This window comes from Quercus robur, chromosome 8, assembly GCF_932294415.1.
Source record: "Quercus robur chromosome 8, dhQueRobu3.1, whole genome shotgun sequence".
Lineage (NCBI taxonomy): Eukaryota > Viridiplantae > Streptophyta > Magnoliopsida > Fagales > Fagaceae > Quercus > Quercus robur.
Window position 1 is genome coordinate 67,502,232 of NC_065541.1, and position 22,381 is coordinate 67,524,612.

A 22,381-nucleotide genomic window follows, 5' to 3' on the forward strand; every position below is an offset into this window, starting at 1 on the left:
TATTTTGGTGTGTGTGGACTGATTTCTAGGATTTTTTTTTTAGAAGATGGTTTCTACTTTCTAGGATTTAATTATAGAGATTTGCTTCTTAGAAAAAGCAACACGGCTTAAACCATCTTTTTTTTTTTTTTTTTCCTTTTTAATTAAATATTAGGTACCTGTGTCATTATGTCATATAATTATCTCACCAAATCATCCAAGGCGTTAGAGAAATACCATGCTAATCATAAATAGCAATTTTTTTTTTTTTTTTTTTTTGAGAATCAAATGGCAAAATTTTTGGTTTGATCAAGTATCAAACTTTAATACTTTATACTTTAGAAATTTTTGGTGTGACAAATAGCAAACTTTAATACTTTAGAACCCAAAAAAAATAACGATATTAATAAGTATAGGTAAAAAAGAAGATAAAATTCCAAGTTCCAACCTGTGATTATTTTCAACAGAGGTCGGGTCTTTAACTCTTTATAAAGAATAAATAAAAAAGAGAGAGACAAAATAAATAAATAATAACAAATCCTTAAATTACTCAGTCATATTTCTAACATATTTTTACATAAAATACTTGTTTGAATATTTTCACCATACCAACGTGAAAACTATAAACAGCAAAAGAAGAAAAAGGATATAAAAAGAGAATTAAAGAAGAAAAAAAAACTTTGAGTACCTGATGGCTGATTTTGATTCTCCAATGAAGTTTTTTTTTTTTTTGTTGAGAAATTCTCCAATGAAGTTGAGTTAGCAGAACGAGTTTGGGAACTTAGCTTTATTGTGATTATTATTATTGTGCAGTTTTCTTTTATAGAAGCTTGAGGCGGTGATCTCTCAAAAAAAAAAAAAAAAAAAAGCTTGAGGCGGTGATCGACTTTGGTTAGGAAATTCAAGTAGGATTAGGATTTAGGAAATTCCAATGCTCAATGTATCCGGGGATGTTTTAGGACTTGGGAAATCTCATGCATGTGTGCGACTGGCTGGTTTTATCATGCTTATCTCTCTCTCTCTCTCTCTCTCTCTCTCTTTATATATATATATATATATATATATATATATAGAGAGGAACCCATTCTACTTTCTACTAAGAGCAGAGATGGATGGAACCACTTACGGTGAGACAATGCCATGACCACCCTTGCCCTCACAAATTTTTCTTAATAATATAATATTATAGGGGGAAATGAGTATATTTCCATAATTTACAAACTATGCAACAAAATGTCTCTGTTTTGAAATTATTTAGCAAAATGCCCTTAATTTTGAAACTCGATTTTAACAAAATCGAGTTACAAGTGAAAATTTTGCCACGCAAAATGCCCTTTGTAGGGACTGGGTTCGAGCGCCCCTTCTATTGAACGAAAGGTCTCAGCTTCAGGATTCGGACCTCCATGTGTTTCTGTCACCCCAGGAAGCTCGCCCCCCTTGGCTGGCTCGTCAGGAGTGGATACGACCAAAGCAGCCTCAGGTCGAGCAGTCTCAGCCTCCTCCTCCTCCACCACAGCCTTAGCCTGTTCAAACCAGGCCTTCTCCCATTCGATCACGGCCACCATCTCCCCAATCCAAACTTCCTGCTCCTCCCCAATCAACTCTGCCTCTTCGGTTCGAGCCCACCGACCCGAAGAGGAAGAGGAGCTCTAAGGGTAAAGAGCCAATGGATGAGGGGAAGTCTCGCTCATCTCAAGAGGAAGGTGAAGCCCCACGGGCTCAAAAACAATTAAAGATTGGGCATCAAGGCCAGGGAAAAGAGATCGATGCGAACCTGCGCGCCAAGCTTGGCTTCCTGCCCCAATGCTTCATGGGGAGCCGCTAATGGACGACGCTTCCCTAAGGGACTTCCAGGGCGACGAAGGCACATATGTGGTCGACGCGTTGGAAAGGACCCTGTTGTTGCCTGCCGATATGGACGAGTTGAAGGGTCTGAGGAGGCAAGAGGTCTTCCTCAACATCAAGAGGTATTTGGGCATGGTAAGGTTTCTTACACTTGTGATTTCGCTGATTTCAGTTCCTTGATTTCCCATTTATCGTGTGTTCGTCCCAATTGGTAGGCAATCCAGGCCACTTATAGGCTAGAGGATGAGGCCAAGAAGCAGAGCAAGTCCTTGGAGCTTGAACGTAACAAGCGCGTGGACGCTGCGTGGACCCTCAAGAACTCCGAGGCTAACCTCTCTAAGGCCAAGGAGGATCTGAAGGAGATGACAAGGGCCAGGGACAGTGTCGAATCAGGCCTTGCCAACGCCCAAAAGCAGGCCGAAAACTAGACAAAACGCCTACTTAAAACTGAAGATCAGCTGAAGATTGCTAAGGAGCAAATTGTTGATCTAAAGAAGAAACTGGTTGAGGCGGAGGAAGCCAAAAACGTTGCGGAGTGGGCTAGGGACGAAGCTCTAAGGGCTAAGACAGAGGCTGAATTTGCCAGGACGGAGGCCGAGACCTCCAAGGAGAAAGTCGAGGAGGAGGCTTACGACTCAGGGGTGGCTGAGACCCAGGCCATTCTTAAGGCTCAAATCCTTGGAGTATGCAGGCTCTACTGCTCCTAGGTCTAGAATGAAGCCCTCAAACAAGCTGGAGTTGAGGCTTCATCCGATCTGTGGAAGGTGGAGAAGGTATACTATCCTCCAACCATCCGTGAGACCGCCTCCGCTAGCTCCGAGGTTGTGAGTGCTTCGGAAGAGGCTGAGACTGCTCGGCCTGAGGCTGCTCTGGTCGTATCCACTCCTGACGAGCCAGCCAAGGGGGGCGAGCTTCCTGGGGTGACAGAAACACATGGAGGTCCGAATCCTGAAGCATCTCAAGAGGCCGCCGAGTCCATAGTCAGTGCTCAGGCCTAGCTTGGTCAAACACACCGAATCCTTCTTCGGGCAAACCCGAATCACTCTCGGCCTCCGCTGCTTGGTGGGACGAAGAAGAGCCGGCCAACGGGATGCCCTCTGGAAGAGGAGATCCTTCGAGGATCAGAAATCCGTGCTCTACTACAGTGATTTTTTGAAGCCGAGGATCGTTAGCTCTGATCACGTGCTTCGGGGTGGCGAATGACTTCTGGATAGGATCGTACCCTAAGATCTTGTGAGCGGCTCTAACTTGGTTGTCCGCCTCATTTACAAAAACCGCCGCCTTGAGAATAGTCTCCAAATCTCCCCGGTTGGTCAGGTGAAAGTGTCGTTGAAAGGCGTGTGGATCTGCAAAAAGAAGACATGTTCATATTAGTAACCGAACTGTGCAAATCATGATGGCAAAAAAGATCATCCCTCTCCTACTCTCGATACCCCACCTGGTTCCCCCTCCACTGTTGGGCAAGGAAGGCCATCGTGCCACTCCCCAGACACAATGAGAAAGTCCTTGTTTAACCCTTTGCTGGACTCGGGGAGGTAGTGAATAAGCCAAACCTTATCGTCCCTCGTTTTCATATAGTAGGATTTGCCCTTCAGGAGTTGGAGGTTGTAGCACCAGTTTACGTCGTGATGGGTTAATCTTAGCCCCATTTTCTCGTTTAAGGCATCCACACAACCCAGGATCCTAAACACATTAGCAGCGCACTGGGTGGGAGCTAATCGGAAGTGCCTAAGGTAATCCCTTATTACTGGCCCCATGGGGATTCTTACACCCCCTTCTATAAAGGCGAGCAGGGGAATCACCACCTCGCCCGCGTTTCTCCTAAAGTGTCATTTCCCTTCCTCACAGTACCTCAAACCTACATTGGGGGGTATCCTATAATCGGCGATGAATTTTTCCATCGCCTCTTCGGTCTCAACCAACTTTTTTAATTTACCCATCTCTAGAAACCGCCAAAGAGACTCGGGGGATGACAAAAGAAGGGGAGGAACAAGAGAAAGATAAATTTAGAAGAGAGAAAATGCGAGTTGGAGAGAGAAGAAAACTTACAGAAATGAGGAAAAGCTCCTCGGACAGGCTTTTTATGCTGGAAAGAGACTTGAGTTTGGCTGGAAGTTTGACTGAACCCAGGATATGTGCGCAAGAACTCTTAAGTGCAAAGGTAAAGAGACAAATCAGCTCAAATGAGTATTTATACCTCCCATTAAAAGTAACTGTGCGGGTTTTCCCGCCCATAAAGGTAAGGAAATCTCCACCGCTAGATCACCATCGCACTGTTGAACGTGGGGAGCACAGAGCCGCCAGCATTTAATGAAGACACGCTTCATATACCAAGGCGCTAGGAACATGTCTCGGGCAAACGAAGAGGCTCTGGCATTGATGGAGGACAAGACTTTACATGCCATGACAGAGGCCCGATGTCACCAAAACCCTCCTCTCCGTCCGAGGAGTCGAACAACAGGATTTTGAGGGGCTATTGTGGGGTCAAAGAATTTGACAACCCCGGCCCACTTTGTACTGGGCCCAAGGCCCGCGCCGAGGAGGGAGAAATGGCCGAGGACGGACAAAGAAGGCCCAAATGGCCTAGAAACGTTGCCGAGGACGATCTTGCTCTCGGCATCCCAAATCCCAAGAGGAAAGAACAGAACACCAGCAAAGGCAGCCTTCTAGGGAGCCCCCAGGAGAAGGATAAGTACAGTAGGATACCTATAGGCGTATGGTGCAGGAGCAATCCAAGGAGAAACTGTCACCTCCGCATTGAATACACCCAACTAACGTTCTGGCCACATTAATGAGGAAATGACTCCTGAACAGTGCGGCCTTGATTGTCGCAACTCACAGAGGGTTTGGGAAGATGACTAATGGGACGAGCACTCGAGTAGTGACCTGCATGATCAACAGGTGGAGGGCCAAGATCGACTGGAAAGAAGTATATAATGTGAAAGACCCTCCAAGAATGAGGGATCGCGGAAAAAAGAGCAGGAGGAGAGAAAAAGGAGGAAGCTGTGGCAGTCTGCATGATCTTGAAAACCTCTGTAACCTAGTACTAAAAAAAGAAGAAGAAGAATACTAAGTTCCTCGGAGGAAACGCCCGAGGACAAAATTTCATACTTTAACCCATTTCCTTGTTACTCAGCCCACACCTAACCGTGTCTAGTGATTGTGGTCCGGACTAAGACCTAGTTCTTAAACCCATTCTCTAAAAATTTATTGTATTGGGCTAATTGGGCTTGAGACTTTTCGTCCAATAGAAGGAGCGCTCGAACCCAGTCCCTACACCCTTGATTTTGAAACTCGATTTTAACAAAATCGAGTTACGAGTGAAAATTTTGCCACTTAAATTTTTTTGAAAATTTAAGTGGAACTCAACATTCCTAATGTTGAGTTCCACTTAAAAATATACATAAACTTGATTTTGAAGATATCAAGCTTTACATAAAACTCGATTTTGTTAAAATCGAGTTTCAAGACCTAGGCTGATAGATCTGTTGAACGATACAAGGCTCACCTAGTTGCCAAAGGCTTTACTTAGGAATATGGCATTGACTATAAGAAAACATTTGCTCCGGTTGCTCGCCTTACATCTGTCATGTGTCTCATTGCTGCGGTCGCCATTCGCCGTTCGCCGTTGGCCTCTTTATCAGATAGATGTGAAGAATGCTTTCCTCAATGGAGACCTCCAAGAAGAAATGTACATGCAACCACCCCCTTGTTATACTCACCCATTCCATCAAGTTTGTCGCCTTCGTTGTGCTCTTTATGGCCTCAAGCAGGCACCTCGGGCTTGGTTTGAAAAGTTTAGCTCAGTTATTGCTTAGCAGGGTTTCACTTTGAATTCTCATGACACTGCTCTCTTCGTCCAAAGATCCTCTGCTGGTATCACTCGTATTCTTCTTTATGTTGATAACATGATTATTACTAGAGATGACTTTGTAAGTATCTACTCACTATAGCACTTCCTTAGTCAACATTTTAAGATGAAAGATGTTGGCACTCTCAACTATTTTCTTGGGCTTGAGGTTACCTTATCCTCTATCTTTCCCAAGCTAAATATACTTCTGATCTTATCTCTAAAGCCGAACAAGACCGTTTCCACTCCCTTGAAATTCAATGCCAAGCTCACACCCTTGGATGGTGAACCTATATCAGATGCTACTCGTTACCGTCAGTTGGTTGGTAGTCTGATCTATTTACTGTCATTCGCTCGAATATTTCACATGCTGTAAGTATGGTAAGTAAATTCATGGACGCCCCTCGTTCTATTCACTATGTTGTTGTTCTTTGGATTCTCCGATACATCAAGAGTACACTTTATCATGGTCACTACTCCTCTCAGTCTTCTCTTGAGCTCCATGCTTGTTCAAATGCGGATTGGGCAAGTGATCCGACTGATTGATGCTTCATCACAAGTTTTTTGTTTTTTGTTGGGTACTTCACTTGTCTTATGGTGTAGCAAGAAGCAGGATGTGGTTTCCCATTCCAATACCAAGGCTGAGTATCATGCCCTTGTCGACACCACCTGTGAGCTTGTCTAGCTTCGAGGGCTCTTGACTGACATGGATGCTCCACAGCCCATTGCTACTCCTCTTGATTGTGATAATCGTAATGGTGTCTACATTACTCATAACGATATCTTCCATGAACGCACCAAGCACATTGAGATTGACTGCCACGTCACTCGCTAGCATCTCAAGAAAGGCAATATTCAGTTGTTCTCCATCTCCTCTACCGACCAACCTGCTAATATCTTTACCAAAGCTCACCTGCCTAGTTATCTTCGAGATCTTATATCCAAACTCCAGTTGGCTTTCTCCTTGCCACTCAAGTTTGAGAGGGGATGTTAGTATATAACTTAGTCTAGCTTAGCCTAACTCATCAAACTTAGCCCAGTATACTATACTTGTAGTATATTCATATTACTTATACTTCACACATACTTAGCTTGTATAAAACTCTTTATTGTACATTGATTATACATACAAAATATACATCAATATACAGTATATCTACAAACAAAGTTGGTTCTCTGAAAATGTGGTGCTTATTGAAGCTTACCATGTTTTGGAGTATGGAAGGGAGCATTCACGAAGTTCCATTGGGTCAAGCTTGAAAAATGTCCAAAGCTCATTGTTGTTATAATTTATTTGGTGTTTTTTTGTCCCAAGCGGCATGTGTAGTGTGTTGGGCCCTCCCCATTAACAGGCAACAGGTCATCAGTCCTTTCAAATGTGATTGCGCGCGGCCTCGTCCATATAAGGTGTATTTGAAATTTTGAATATCGTTTATTTGCTAAAAATTAAAAATTTATTACTAAAAACACTATAATAAAATAATTTTTAAATGTGTGAATAATTATGTAGGACCCAAATTGATATTGAAATCTGAGTTTGGATGACTTTTGTGGGTCTATACACAATACACTTAGGCCCACAGACAAAACGCAAAACGCAAGGATTGGGCAAAACGCCCAATCCAAACGTATTAAAATTGCTACACCCACCATTATTGGAATGAAGTGATATTTGAGTTCACATTCAATGGCTAACCAATAAACGTACCTTTCAGTGGCGGAACAAGGGCATATACACTTTTTAAAGTATTCATTTGAATGGACTTTTTTATAAAAATAAAAATTTTAAAAAAAAAAATCTTTTTTTAATAGGTGAAAGTACAACTGTATCTTGAAAAAATAATGTAATGCCTTAAACAATTGTAAATTTTTCTTCTTTGAGATGAATATAAGATCATCGAAAGAAAGTGCTTAGTTCTTATGTAATTTCATAATTAGAGTATTTTAATCAATTACTTGCAATAATATTAAATTTTGGGGAGATCAATATTGTATGGACATCGATAGGCTATTTCCACAAACTTTCCCTTTATAAATTAAGCCATTCGAGAAGGGTGACCTATATATGTTCTTTCTATTATATTTCTGCTGTCTTCCTTGTTAAAATCTATAGAGAACTTCTAGAAAAATTTGAAAGAAAAGTTTGGTACAAATAGAGAATTATTATTTCCGGTAAACATATATATGCAAGTAGTAAGAAGGTTAATTAACGTGGCATGGGACATTGGGACCCCATGGAATCTTGACCATGGTGGGTATATGGACGTTGTTTGTCATATGAGGGTAGACCACATACATGGTCATGATCCACGACGTAGGGTAAAGGTTTGAATCAATTTAGCATAGGAATTGTAATACACATGTATGATGGATGGAAGAATCTATAGCCCCGGCCCACTAAACCTTCAAATTAAGGACCAAGAACTTGCTTCATTTTTTTTATATGCAATGCATGGTCATACTTCTTCAATTTTGCAAATAGAAAAAAACAAACATGGTCGCACTTCAAACCTCAGAAAATTCTCCGAGGGGTCCAAAAAGTTTGGATTCAATGGGGCAAGGTCTTCCTCTAGACTAAGGAAAAAGTTTGAAATCCTTTTGCGGACCATGACTAAGTCATTTTTCCAAGTTCTTTCTATTATATTGTAAAGGTCTACCGTGTGAAAGAAACTCAAACTTGGAATAATTTCCTCAATCTTTCTCTCTTAGTATGAATATCAGCATCATCAAAGCCCACCGAAAGGTTTACATCAATCCCATTTAAATTTCCTCATACTATATATGTTCAAATCTAAGACAAATTAAGCCAAAGAAAAATTAAGCAGAGAGAAAAATCTCAGATAAACCATGGAGGAGATAAATCCAATATCTATAATCCGTCAAGGGTGTAAGTTAGCAAGAGAACTTGAAGCAAACCTACCAAACCTCACTGACCAGCACAACATGCTCTTAACATCCTGTGTTGAAATCATAAAGGTTTTCAATACAGCAAGGGAACGACTATACACTACTCAATATCGGGACCCCATGTCACACAACCCCATGAACATGCTAATCCGACAACCACAGGAGTCACAACAGACTCAGATTGAAGCAGCTGCTGATCTGCAGGGATGGCTAAGGTCTAATTACACCCCAGCAATGGACATATTTCAATTACAACTTCAAGCTGATCAAAGCAGGAACCCATTTGAGACGCAGAAATTGGGGTCCGATGTCCATGTTGCAGCAGCTGGAAGAGATCATGCGGAAGCTTCTGCACGATCTAGGAGCACAGGAGGAGGAGAGTTTCCGGTTCCACCAATTGACGTATCAGATTCGGGTACTGGTAATTCATCCTCACAAAGACAGCGAAGAAGGTGAGATATATTTTCAACTTTGGAAAATCTAATTCAAATGTATGTGATTCAAGTTTTTATTCAGGTCAGTACTGTTACAATATTTTCTTCTCAATATGGGCGACTTGGAATCATTCCTCTCTGGCTCTAAACCTAAAAGTAAACTTTACTTGCCAAAAAGGAAAAGAAGAAACCTAAAGTAGACAACCATTTCATGGATTATTGCTTTTGCGCTTTCTTTGGAAACACGCAAATAATAATTAGAACCAAAATGAAAACGTTTTGAAAGTAAAACGGTAAGAAGTTGTTTCTTAGAAATGGAAAAACCATTAGCTAGCTAGTTAGTCAGAGAAGCACAATATCCTAGATGTAGTTTCTTCTTCATATATACCAAGTTGATTATAGCTCCTGTTACATATTATAAGAAAAGTCTTGATTTTGTTGGAACTAATGAAACATAGGTAAGTGATTAAGATCTTTAATTAATTACCTTGTCATTTAGGGTACCAATATTAATATATAGTTATGTTTTATGATTTTAAATAAACAGGAGGGATGATGGGGAGAGACGGACATTGACGGTGCCTGTACCTCGGATTGGAAATACTGAGATTCCACCGGAGGACGGCTTTACATGGAGGAAATACGGCCAGAAAGAGATACTTGGCTCAAAATACCCAAGGTAATTAATGACGGCCATATATTTATATCATTATCGTGGTTATTGGTTACAGTGAGAGGCAAATTAATTAGATTTATGATTATGCATTCAATGATTCTTGTTATTAGTTTGACACTTTCAATATTAATGCATTGAATATACAAGTAAGGCCTTTGATCAAAAACGCTACAGTACTATCAAATCTATTGACGCTTGCTTTTACCTTTGCTTACTCCTTGGACTTTGACCGGATCCATGCGTCCTCTACAATGCATATGACTATCAATTCAAAGCTAATATCAGATAGGTGAATTTCTTAGAAATTAATTAGGTCTCTTATTAAATTTTGTAAAACTGTCAATTACAAATTCTAACTCTAACCTCTCTTTAAGACTTTGATCAAATTCATGTGAATGGGTCTGCCAGAAATTGACTCATTCTACAAACCAATTAAGGTTTACTACTTGTTGGAAAACGACCTGTATTAATGCTTTGATTAATTTTGTTGGAGAAACTTTTAACTTTTTTTTTTTTTAAATTTAAAAATTTAAAAAAAAAAAAAAAAAAAAAAAAAAAAAAAAAGATCTTTTAACTGGTGTCTTAATTTAACATAAGCATATTACTTCATCTAAAAACTTAAGTCTATAAATTTGTGCCTAATCATGTTATTTTTAATTCGTAAAATTCTTTATTCTTTCTCCTATTTGGAATTCCATTCAAACGTGTGAGTCATTGTTTCTCCATTAATTTTGAGATCTCTCTCTTTTTATTTCACAAACAGGTCCTACTAGCTCTCCCTTATCCTCATCCATAGGAACCCCACAAGTCCATGTCCATAACAACCTAACGCTATATCATTCCTTTTTTGGTTTAGTACATATCATTAAGAATACCATATAGTTTGGCATTTTTCCAAAGATCATTTACATGGACTTTGTAGGCTTCTTTTGTGTAATGTACTCTTGTGTGGACTCAATGTACATGCTCTATATTTTCCTTCCAATTACTGCAAAAAGGAACTTGATAACTTTTCTCAGCTTGCCACACACCACCTTTAGCTAGGGTTGTAAGTAAACTGAACTATTTATGATTTGCTTGATCTTGTTTTGGGAAAAAATATTGTTGTTGTTTGTTTATTTAGGAAATGAGTCAAGCTCAAGCTCAAATTTAGACTTAACAATTAAATGAGTCAAGATTAAATATAATAATGTGTCAATGAACAAACTCATTAATCTAAGACTTGAATTAGTATATTTAATATTATATGTTTAGATGCATACATGTGTAAAATATATTTAGATAGATATGGCATTGAATTGTGTAAATTTGTAAATAAATTTATAATATATCAAATTGCTATTTATAATACAATGGTGATATTAATAGACTAGTGAAGGAGTAAAATTTTTTACTTATTGTGTTTATAATACATGCAAAAAAAGAAAAAAAAAAAAAAAAAAAAAAAAAAAAAGGAAGTTGATCAAGTAGTTCATGAATAAAATTGAGCTTGTCCAATTAGAAAACAAACTAGACTTGAATATGTAATTTAGTTGTTAATAAACTTGAGCTCAGTTTGTGAATTAAATGAATAAACATAAAATTTAAATTCTCAGCTTGGGTTGATTTGTTTACAACCTTAATTACTATTGACTTGTACCACTTGAAGAGACTTTAATTGAGGTCTTAATATATATAAACACCACTTAATTCAAAAGTTTAAGATCAGTTATGATATATTAAATTCTCTTTTCTCTTCTTTTTTTTTTTTTTTTTTTCCCTTAATGTGTAACTTGCACTCACATGGAGAAGGTAGAATCATTGAATATAACATTCCCATCACGATGATAGAACTCACATTTGTGGAGTCTACCTACCTTCATATGAGACAAACAACCATTACTAAAAAAATAAATATATAGGAGCTGAGAGAATATTCAATTTTGGACTTTTTCTAACTTAAGGGTTGTTATAATTTTGATTTCTTATTCGTTTACTTGTATTTTGGTCGATGGCCGTCTTCATCAGAGGTTACTTTAGGTGCACCCACCAGAAGTTATACCAATGCCCAGCCAAGAAACTCGTGCAGAGGCTGGATGACGATCCCTACATGTTTGAAGTGACATATCGAGGTGGTCACACATGCCACATGTCATCCACGGCACCATCAATTCCACCACCACCTGATCAAATTTCACATGACATTGCCCAATTTATAGCTTCCCAGCCTCTACCATCTAGTTCAGTTCCTCTAAGCAGTTGGCTCTCAATGGACAGTCTAGGAAGGGGAGGAAGTGGTAGTGGTGCGGGTCCTTCCACCACACGAAGTGGCAAAGAAGTTGAATTCCCGGTTGCAGATATGGCTGATGTAATGTTTAACTCAGGCAGCAGTAGTAGCAATAGCATGGATTTTCTATTCCAAGCCCCCGAAGATGTTAAATGGAAGCCAGGTGACAAACAAGGTTGATCGATGGACTAACAGGAAATTTAATAATTTTGTGGAGCTGATTATGATTTATTTCTTCCTATTGCACCTTTTACTTTTGGTAGTAAAGTAGATCAAGCATATTTAGAGGTAATAAAATTCGAACCATCCATTTATCGGCAACTTCAAGTATGGGCAGATCAAAATTTTGGAACCGCACTTTGTGTAAACTTGGTGGTCATAAATGTCCACCTTACATTACATTATAGTTATTGATCATATATAGGAAGAGGTCTACACTATACAATGAGCTTTGTATGCATACCTGCCAGACTGACTGCTGCAAATGGATTTCCTTCTCCATACTTGGGAAAGAAAGTAGCTAGGTAACCAATCCTAAAGATTTATTATCCGGCAACTTCTTCTTGTTAGGTCAACCTTAATTGAGTTTTTCAGGGATGTAACTAATTATTTGCTAACTTTTGTACCATTTTAATATACTATGTTTTTCATGTGGCTTTTATACTTTTGTGTTGCTACAAGTTTACTATAGCCTATAGCTAGGCATGATATGCATGCAAGTCCTAATTTTTCAATTAGACAAGCATTTTTGTTTCTATAAAACTTTATAGGCAAAAATACACTTTACAGCTTTTAACTTTAATCAATTGTTATTTTAGTACATTAAGTTAAAAAATTGTTATATTAGTCCATTAACTTTGATCAATTGTCATTTTAATCTTCCGACTTTAAAAAAAAAAGTCATTTTAATCTTCTAATTTTAAAAAATTTGACATTTTAAAAAATTAGCCACAATAGATGGAAGGACAACAATGACCACTACCCACGTTAACAAAATTAGTAGACTAAAATGACAAATTTTTAAACTTTGTTAACTAAAATGACAATAAATCACAGTTATAAGAGGTGACATGAATTTTTGTGTTAAACTTGGTGACGGTGAATTCTGAATTGAGCAATTGCAATAAAACTATTATACATTTATGTGTAGTGCATTGTTATTCACACAAGTGTGACTTAACGATGGGAATATATATATATGAAAGGTTTGATAGGTCCTTTCGTGTGAATTTACTTGACCACAAGAGGCACAAAAAATAACATGCGAGATTGAAGTTAGGATCATTTGGCCAAATGCATGCATGGGCGGAATAAGATTTAAGTTGATTCGATCTTTCGAATCATGACATAATTCAATTTCGTTGTTTACTTTACATATTAACGGTCCTATCCTACATATTTGTTGTCATTCATTCTTTCCACCAATTCAATTTTCCACTTTCCCCTTTAAATACGCATTGTCCTAGGACTACACTTTTTGGCGACAATACTGTCCACTCACTGCCTCTCCTTTTGTCTTATTGCTTTAGACTTAAAGAAATCTAAACCCTGTACATTTGTGGGTAGATGTAGAGAAATTCTGCGTTTATACTACATATCTAACTTCGTAGAAAAACAGGTTGCGATTTTGGGGATAAGCTATGATCAAATCGTGTGGTAAAGTCCGCAAGTATCATGTGCTTGATAAACAAATTTTGGACCATCTAGAGGATCGAATATGAAGTCTTTCCATGATAATTGAGAAAAAAAAGCATTCCATCTTGTCAGACCCCACCCGGCCTTTCATACCACTTTTTCCACAAATGTTTGGAAATTTTGGTGATTTTGAATCTTTGGTATTATCTCCTGGGCCCATGTTCTAGATATCAATAATATACTTCCCCCCCCCCCCCCCCCCCCCCCCCAAAAGTAAATATAATCACAAATTTCCTGCAAACTTAAACTTACTATAAACATCATTATTTCCTTGCAAGCGGGGAAAGTAATGTCACATGGTACAGGAAATCATATTACACAAAAAAAACGTTACATTAACTTTTACATGGACGCCTTAGGCTAGAGGAACTACTACTTAGTACTACTAAATATCATCAAAATTGAAATCACCATCAAAATGACCACCAAAGTCCAAACCATGAGAAGCCGTCTCCGTACAGGAGTACATAGTAGACACCACGTCTCCGTTATCGGACCCCAACTTGGGGGACATAATTGCAGGCCCAACCAATTCAAAATCCTTAAAATCTGTCCACAAATAACTATTATTATTATCAGTACCCAAGGAGGAGAGGTTATCAGTTAGATCACTTAGTGCTTCTTCCTTGGATTCTTGTTTTATGGTTGGGGTAGTGGATGAGCTTAGCGCTTGATCATGATCAGCTAGTTTGCCATTGCCCCACATTGAGTCTGGGGGATTAACAATATATGTTTCCCAAGTATCAGGTTCCATGATGATTTGTGGTGCCTTTAGAGGGTCTTTGCAAGTGTGAAGCCCTATGTATGTGATTTGATACATTTGTGGGTCTTCTTCCATTCTCTGCACTTGTTTGGTTGCTCGGCACCCTTGGTCGTACTTCCGTGTACATCTGAAGTAACTCCTGTTATATATTCACAAATCCAATTAGCTACCTCTTCTTAACTAGCTAGCTTCTAATAAAAGAGCAACCTTGAACAAAAGAATAAATAAAGACCTTGGGTGTTTAGCATTGAGGATCTCCTTTTGGCCATACTTTCTCCATGCATGATCGTCATCCGTTGTGTGAGAAACTTTTGCCCATGTCTGTGTGGTCTTCCTGCAAACAACAAAACACAACCATTGGAATCCATGTCTAATTGATGTCACATTGAAACTAATGGTTTCAAAAAAAGTACAATTTCTCAAGCTAATAAAAAATAGCCACTTAAATCCAAACCCTTCAAAAAAAGGTGAAATTGAAAGGGGTCAGTTCACAGTTCTGACAGAAAAGTACATTCAGCAAAAGTGAGCCATATAGCACATGATTTTTTTTGAGACCATATAGCACATGATTAAAACCATCCCAATTGCTATGATTAATTCCCATACGGATCAGTTTAATTAAATATATATATATATATATATATTATAAGTATTAGATCACATAATTGAAGAAGATGAGTACTACTATATATGACCTTATAATCTTCATATATAAGAACTTAATTAAAAAGAGTGGTGGCCGGTAATAATATATAAAAAATTATAGGAAAAAAATATACCTTCTCTTATAACAGCCTCTCCGATCCTTGGGAGTTGGCCTCTTTCTACTCTCGCCAGAGTCATCAGACCTGGGGTCATCGCAATGTGAATCAGCATGGGAAACAGCCAGATTCTGATGAATTACTTCACCAGACTCACAAGAAGAAGTGAATACGGAAAGAGTCTCAGTGAAAGATCTCAAGATTTTCGAGACAAGTTCATGAGGTGAGGGTGAGGGTGAGGCATGGTCATGAGTTATTTCCAAGGGCTTGTGGAGAATGGACTTAAGCTGGGTTGCATAGTCTCGGCCTTCAACTAGCTCTTTGATAACCTTTTTCCGAGTAGTTGATGGACCTTCAGACCAAGGATGAGTAGTTTCCATAGTATGTGTTTGTGGATCTAGATAGTTGATGATCTTGTTTGTTTGTTTGTTTGAAAGATGAAAAAATTAACTGGCTATAGAGTACTGGGAGATGGTGTTGGTGGGGATGAGGAGGGTGAGAATATGAAAGGGATAAGGGCGTGTGTGTTTTTTTTATATGAGCTACAGAATGAGATGATGAGGAAATGGAGAAGTAATTTAACGGAAGCTGTAAGGAAAGAGGGGCGATAGATCATTTCATAGGAAAGCAAGAACGAAAATTCCACGCAGATGCTTACAAAGCCCGTGCTGACGTTTCTACCATGATGTTAGGCTTACGCTGGCTACTTTCCCTTTCAGCTTATCTGGCATAGTAACTTCTTTTACTTTATACGAACTTTTTCAGATCATGGACCTCGCTCCCCTACCTCACCACTATTTACCATGATTATTACTAGTACATTCAGTGTATCTGAATGAATCTGAATTCATTTTTTTTTAACTTTACTCACCTTCTTTTCTCTAGCTAGGGTGTACAATTTAAATCTTGTTGCAGAACCTTTTGTATATATCGTTGTGATGATAAATGCTGGTGGCAACTTTTCAACTTTCACAACATTAAGGCCTAGCCGGTAAGATTCTGGATAATAAGTCTCGGAATTTGGGTACAAGCCTCACCAACAACTAGTCGTGTAATAGTGTTCTTTATATTTCAATTCTATTTAAAAGGGTCCAAAGAATAATAAGTAAATTTGTCACATATTACGAGCATGGAGTCTCATCCGAGAGCGGATATAATGATACTATAATCATGTTCAAATAGGAAAGTCACATTTGTCGTCTCCCCTCTATTCATTATTTGTTTTTTTTTTTTTTTTTTTTAAATCAACTTTTAACTTCTTTGTGTTAAATTATAAACACGTACATGATATAATAACTATTACGTCAACACTACCACACATCTTTTGTGCAATAGTCACTCTATAAATATAAGTGCTTATAAGATATGAAGAGTAAGGGTTGATGTTCAAGTCTCATGAGAGAGCTTCACACACATATATATTTAGATTATGCTAAAATGAAATTTCTATCTTCTATCAAAAAAAAAAAAAAAAAACTATCACTATCAACTAATTCATCAACAACAAAAAATTTATACTTATCCAAAAAGGTGCATTTGAACAAATGTCATTTCACTTAAAACCAAAAATTGATAAAAAGATAAACATAAGACAAAATATACATTTCATTTTAAAAAGGAGGCTCGAAAACATATGAAAATGCACAAGAATACTGATGTATACCATATATGGACCAATTTTTTTTTGGGTTAAATATATGGACTAAAATTTACATATATACAATAATGTCCGCCTCTTACTAAAAACAAGTCATTTATAGATTTTATCAAGAAGATTGTGTCGCTTTAGTGTACTTTCTTTTTCGCAACAAACATTTGGCTTTCAATAATTTTACCCAAAATTGGCATCCAATTGCAGTCTGCACATAGGACATAAGACATTAGACATCACCTATTCACCATTGTCTCCCCAACTTCCTAATCTGTCCTTAGTGGTTAACTTGTTCCTCAATGCTAACCAACAAATAAATGCATGTCTAGGAATGGCTCTCGAGAACCATATCAATTTACACTAATTGAAAATGGCTGCTTTAAATCCAATTAAATCTTGAGGAACAAAGCACCCAGAGGGTGCTATAGTTATCATTACATAGTGAGATGTCTGCTCCATTCCAACTTGGAACATTAGATATATTGATCTAATGACTTCTCTTAGTTTAAGGACCTTCCTCCAATCCCATGAGTAGTTCTGACTTCTGAGGCATCTTAATTCTCCAACTTTAGATATGGTATAATGGATTCCCTGGTTTGATTTGGATCACCTTATTAAAATTTTAAACAGCTTATCAAGTTCTTTGCATGTGCTTTTGGTGATGGAAATGACAGGCATCAAGTAAAACACTTATTCTTGAATTGCTAGAATCTTTTATATATTTACCCAAGTCAAATCCAACTTTTCATACACTTGGAAGGGGATATGCATATCGAGAGCCCTAGTTGAAAATGGAACATGCTATTTTTGTATATGGCAAGACATCTGAATTCCATACCTATATATTTTTAAATCCACAAAATTGACAAAACTTATCTTCATACGTAACAATTAATGGCAGCTTATCTCATAAGTAATGGATAATTATGGGACATAAACAAGCTATCTGTGTCTTGAAGAGCATGGGGTTCAAGTGATAATTAATAGCCCATCAATAATGATATCTTTCATAGCATCTTGTGTTTATGGTTCAAACAATATCTATTTATCAAAAAACTCCTAATGAGCACGTACACTCCAAGTAAAATCAAAATAATAAATCTCAATTGTACATGTAGAACGACAACATGGTCTTGATCCTAACTTTAATTTAGTGTTAAAAGTTTACCAAAAAATTTTACCTATTTAATTGATCAAGCACACACAAAGTAATCCTACCTCTAGAACCGACAACATATATAGTTTGGATCTTTAGGGAGTGTTTGGTATATACACTTAAAAATTGAAAACATATGTTTAAAAACATGTGCGGAAATACGTGTAGATAAAAAAAAATAGAAAAATACGTATAATGTTATTTAAAAACTAAAAATATTTGTTTGAATGATGTACCAAACAAGGCTTTAGCCTTTTGCTTTGGTTTAAAGAAATCTCTCTGAGTTAATAAAATAAATAAATAAATAAATAACTCATTGTAAAACAAAACAAAAGCAAAAAGAAAAAAAGTCCAACCATTTGTGTGTAATTTGAGACATTCAGGAACGCAATTGAGAAGTGAGAACAAAATTAGCAAACTTGATCTGAAACCAATCATGGTAATGTATTATTATGTATTATAAAGCAAACCACAGAGCAGTGACCAGTTATGGTAGTTGTGAAGACTCTGTTGAGTTGCCCAACAAGTTGACTTGTTGATCTTTTTTTTGCTGAAACAAAAACAGAAGGCCAACTAAATAACTAATTAAACTATACTATATATAGTTGGCCTGCATCACCATAGCCAATAACATGTGTCTTTCGCCATATTTCCCATAAAAATATTCTGTGCAAACCGCCGTGGTCTTCGGGTCATCGCCCGAACCTGCCAAATATGTTTTTTTCACAAACTCCGACTCTCTCTCAGTCTCGGACCAATCATCTCATTTTTTTCTTTTTGGGTAAGCATCTGTTTAAATAATTTATTCCACCATTTGGCTCGTTGTTTGATTGTAGCCACGTACTAGGCATCTACCAAAAGGAGATGAGAAATATATATAATATCGAAGTTTTTTTTTTTTTTAATAGATAAAACACATGTGATCTCCCCAGGTAGAACCTAATAAGAAAGGGACATGAGTTCAAAAGAATCAAAACACATGAACAGCAAGTTTGGACACTTACGGATCATCTCTTTATCTTTATTTTAAAAGAGGGAAAGGACTGTCCCTTGTACTTATTATAGAATTAATAGTGTATATTTAATTACTGTTTTGTTTTTTAGAAACGAATTTACAAGTTTTGAATAAAAACATGTGCACATATAATACTATAAGAGATGCTACGTCTACAACATTTTTACAACATTTTTATAACAAATCATGGGTGGTTAGTTGTTATTGGTTCAAATTTAAAACTAACACTAAGATTACTTTTTTGCGCCAACAAAAACAACCAGTAACAACTTGCCACTTAGGATTTGTTGTAAAAATGTTGTAGACATAGCATTTCTCTAATACTATTTATACAGAGATGATGAAAATAAGAAAATGTGGTGATAATCATTTAATATGCTTGGACTTTGAAAAATAAAAAATAGAGAAAAAAAATTCAAAATAAAAAAGAGAGAAAAAATGAAAAGATGAAGACAAATATTAGGGTAAATTGCAAATTACACCCTTAAAGTTTGGGGTGTTTGAATTTTATACCCTAAAATTTAAGAATGTGAATTTTATCTCACAAAGTTTGGGGTGTTTGGATTTTACACCCTGATATTTCAGATTTTGGATTTTATCCCCTAAAGTTTGGAAGTGTTTAGATTTTACACCCCCGAATTTCAGAAATTTGGGGTATAAAATCCAAACACTTCCAAACTTTAGAATGTAAAATTTAAACATCCATAAAATTTGAGAGGTAAAATCCAAATTCTGAAATGTCAAGGTGTAAAATCCAAACACTCCCAAACTTTACGAGATAAAATTTATATTTTGAAATTTTAGGGTATAAAATCTAAACACCCCTAAACTTTAGGGATGTAATTTGTAATTTACTCTAAATATTACCTTTAGTAATTTAATAATGGTTGAGAATAGAAGAGAAAGGAAATGAGAATTGAATTAGGTTAGTTGAATGATCAAATAATTAATTAATTATAGGAAAAATGGTTATAAAAAATATGGATAGAAAAGATGGACAAGGGATGACAGTTGCCTTTTCAATCCGTGGTTCTAAAATGACTTTCACTATTTGGACAAGGAATTGTATTTTATCCAGCACTAGCTTTCCAAATTCCTCAATCCATAGTTCAAACATAAATAAATAAATAAAACCATTTAATTAATACATCTTCAACGTGAGAAAGTATCCTATGGGACACTCTCTCCATTTCAACAACTTGTTTCGTGAGACTACCTACTAAAAATTGGACATGTGTAACAAAATAAAAATACCATAATACCCTTTAAGTTTTCAATGGCCTGTCCATTTTTCCCACTTTTTTGCCACTAAACACCAAACATTTTTCTTTTTTCCAATATTCAAAAACACAACTCTCTCCAAAACAAGAAATACACTCCCTATCACTTCTAGTCGCCGACAAAAAAACTACATCTGCCGTTGCCAGCAATCTCGCTCCACCCAGAAAAGTTCTGACAACTACTACAGCTTGACGGGAACACCGCAAAACACCAGAGTAGAGGTTTTGGCGATTGAACGGTGGTGGACCAACTATTTCCACCACCCACCTCACCTCTATTTCAAAATCCACGCAAAAAAAAAAAAAAAAAATGATTAGATATGGTAAGGATATTTCGAAGTCACATTTTTTGTTTTTTTGTTATTGTGTTGTATTATTTCTTTGCCAAAGTTCATCCATTTCTTTTATTTGTAGCACTATTTTATTAATTTTTTTTTTTTTCAGTTCGTCAAATGACCTCCTAAAAGGAACCCAGTTCCTTCATTTTTAATTAGGGCCTTATTGAACCAATAGTAAGTTTGTTAAGTGACTATTCCATTTTTTATTCATTTTGAAAAATTCCATTGGTTTTTTTTTTTTTTTAATTTCTATATTGTTGCTATGCTGGACCTCTGCTTTTAATTGGAGGATTTGATTCTTGATCAATAGGTATGAATTACTAATTTTTAACAATTCATTCTCATTTGTAATATAAGTTTTGATGAAATATTACATATATAAAATAAAAAATAAAAAAAATAAAAAGTATTTAAGGAAATACAGTAAATACTCTGTTAGTATTTGAGTTAGGTGGAAATTGTAATATTTTGATTATGGGTGTGATGCCCAGTTGAGTGTGTTGTGTGTTTATGGTTGAGATACAAGAGCATTGCCCCCTTCCCTTTGTCTGGGCATCATAGTATTTACTATGTGTTGTGTGTTTACTATCTATGATTTCAACAGAGTATATGAGCATTAGTATATATGTGTTTACTATCTATGTGTGTTTATGGTTGAGATACAAAAGCATTAGAATGGTTTACCTGCATAAGTTATCAAATATGGAGGTATGTTGAAGCATGTTGCTAATGTTTATACTCTTATTTTGTTTAAAATGTTTGAAGATGAGTTCTCTTTAGGTGCTGGATTGAGTTGTGTTGAAACTAACCATCATGATGATGAATTTACTTTTTCACTAGTTGGTGGTGATAGTAACAGGGTGCATACTGTGCATTTTAACCGATCTAATTTGACTATTTGTTGTGATTGAAAGTTATTTGAGACTTTGGGCTTGTTATGTTGCCACGCTTTAAGAGTGTTTCTTGTGAATAATGTGAACATGATACTGGACAAATATATATTAAGTAGATGGAGAAGAGATGCAAAGAAGAGGTTGACTTGTGCTAATTCATGTCAATTAAATGAGAAATCTACTCGTGCATTGCGAATGAGCGAGTTAAGTCATATAGGGTATAATCTTTTTGATATGGGGTATAATCTTTTTGATAAAGTTGCTTCCTATAATGAGGTGACCAAATTTGTCAAAAAGAAGTTGAGTGAAGTGACATGGGAGGTTGAACAAATGATTATAGCTATGAATAATGTAGAAAATGTTGGTAAAGAAAGTCATCAAGAATATCTTTACAAATGATAATGATTTACAAATTTGCTTAGTTAGTGATAAACCAATTCTTGATCCACAACATGTGAGAACAAAGGGGGTAACTAACAAAAGAATAAAAGGTCTGTTTGGAAAAGGGAAAGAAAAAAAAAAGTTAAAGATGCAACCACTTCACAAGTTCCACAAGCTAGTTCTATGATACATGGTAATTTCAGTTCTATTAATTCAAATATTGTTTTCCTTAGTTTTATCAATTAATTTTAATTTTGTTTCTATTCCTCTTTGTCTAGAAGAATCTGCAACCTTACTTTTTCCACCTGAGATGTATTGTGATTATCCTATGGTTAGCTCTACAAGAATGTTTCAAAAAAGCTTCTTTTTGCCACTATTGAATCAAGTACTTTCTATAACTGAAGTTCATCATATTCTTTTTTTTTTTTTTTAATTAAAATATTTTTTATGTAGAGCTCTAACACATCAAAGGATGATACAAGACTTTGAAG

General features: G+C 36.6%; 2 protein-coding genes across 2 annotated transcripts; one reads left to right on the forward strand and one right to left on the reverse strand.

Annotated features, from left to right (window-relative positions):
* The first annotated feature begins 8,352 nt into the window (after positions 1–8,352).
* Positions 8,353–12,618, forward strand: LOC126697873 (WRKY transcription factor 55). The gene is made up of 3 exons (XM_050395010.1): positions 8,353–9,033; positions 9,563–9,694; positions 11,699–12,618. The coding sequence occupies exons 1-3, from the start codon at positions 8,522–8,524 to the stop codon at positions 12,135–12,137; spliced, it is 1,083 nt and encodes a 360-aa protein (XP_050250967.1). The 5' UTR covers positions 8,353–8,521; the 3' UTR covers positions 12,138–12,618.
* Positions 12,619–14,015: 1,397 nt separating this feature from the next.
* Positions 14,016–15,752, reverse strand: LOC126697875 (WRKY DNA-binding transcription factor 70). The gene is made up of 3 exons (XM_050395011.1): positions 15,195–15,752; positions 14,648–14,749; positions 14,016–14,554 (listed from the first exon to the last, which is right to left on the reverse strand). Exons 1-3 carry the CDS (start codon positions 15,554–15,556, stop codon positions 14,038–14,040), a joined length of 981 nt encoding a protein of 326 aa, XP_050250968.1. The 5' UTR covers positions 15,557–15,752; the 3' UTR covers positions 14,016–14,037.
* Positions 15,753–22,381: the final 6,629 nt, after the last annotated feature.

Excerpts from the sequence above, each read along its gene's own strand:
- LOC126697873 (XM_050395010.1), top strand. The coding sequence starts at position 8,522 with ATGGAGGAGATAAATCCAATATCTATAATCCGTCAAGGGTGTAAGTTA. Across the intron at positions 9,034-9,562 it reads TCACAAAGACAGCGAAGAAG|GAGGGATGATGGGGAGAGAC; the intron begins GTGAGATATATT and ends TTAAATAAACAG. Across the intron at positions 9,695-11,698 it reads CTTGGCTCAAAATACCCAAG|AGGTTACTTTAGGTGCACCC; the intron begins GTAATTAATGAC and ends CGTCTTCATCAG.
- LOC126697875 (XM_050395011.1), bottom strand. The coding sequence starts at position 15,556 with ATGGAAACTACTCATCCTTGGTCTGAAGGTCCATCAACTACTCGGAAA. Across the intron at positions 14,750-15,194 it reads AGAGGCTGTTATAAGAGAAG|GAAGACCACACAGACATGGG; the intron begins GTATATTTTTTT and ends TGTTGTTTGCAG. Across the intron at positions 14,555-14,647 it reads CTCAATGCTAAACACCCAAG|GAGTTACTTCAGATGTACAC; the intron begins GTCTTTATTTAT and ends AATATATAACAG.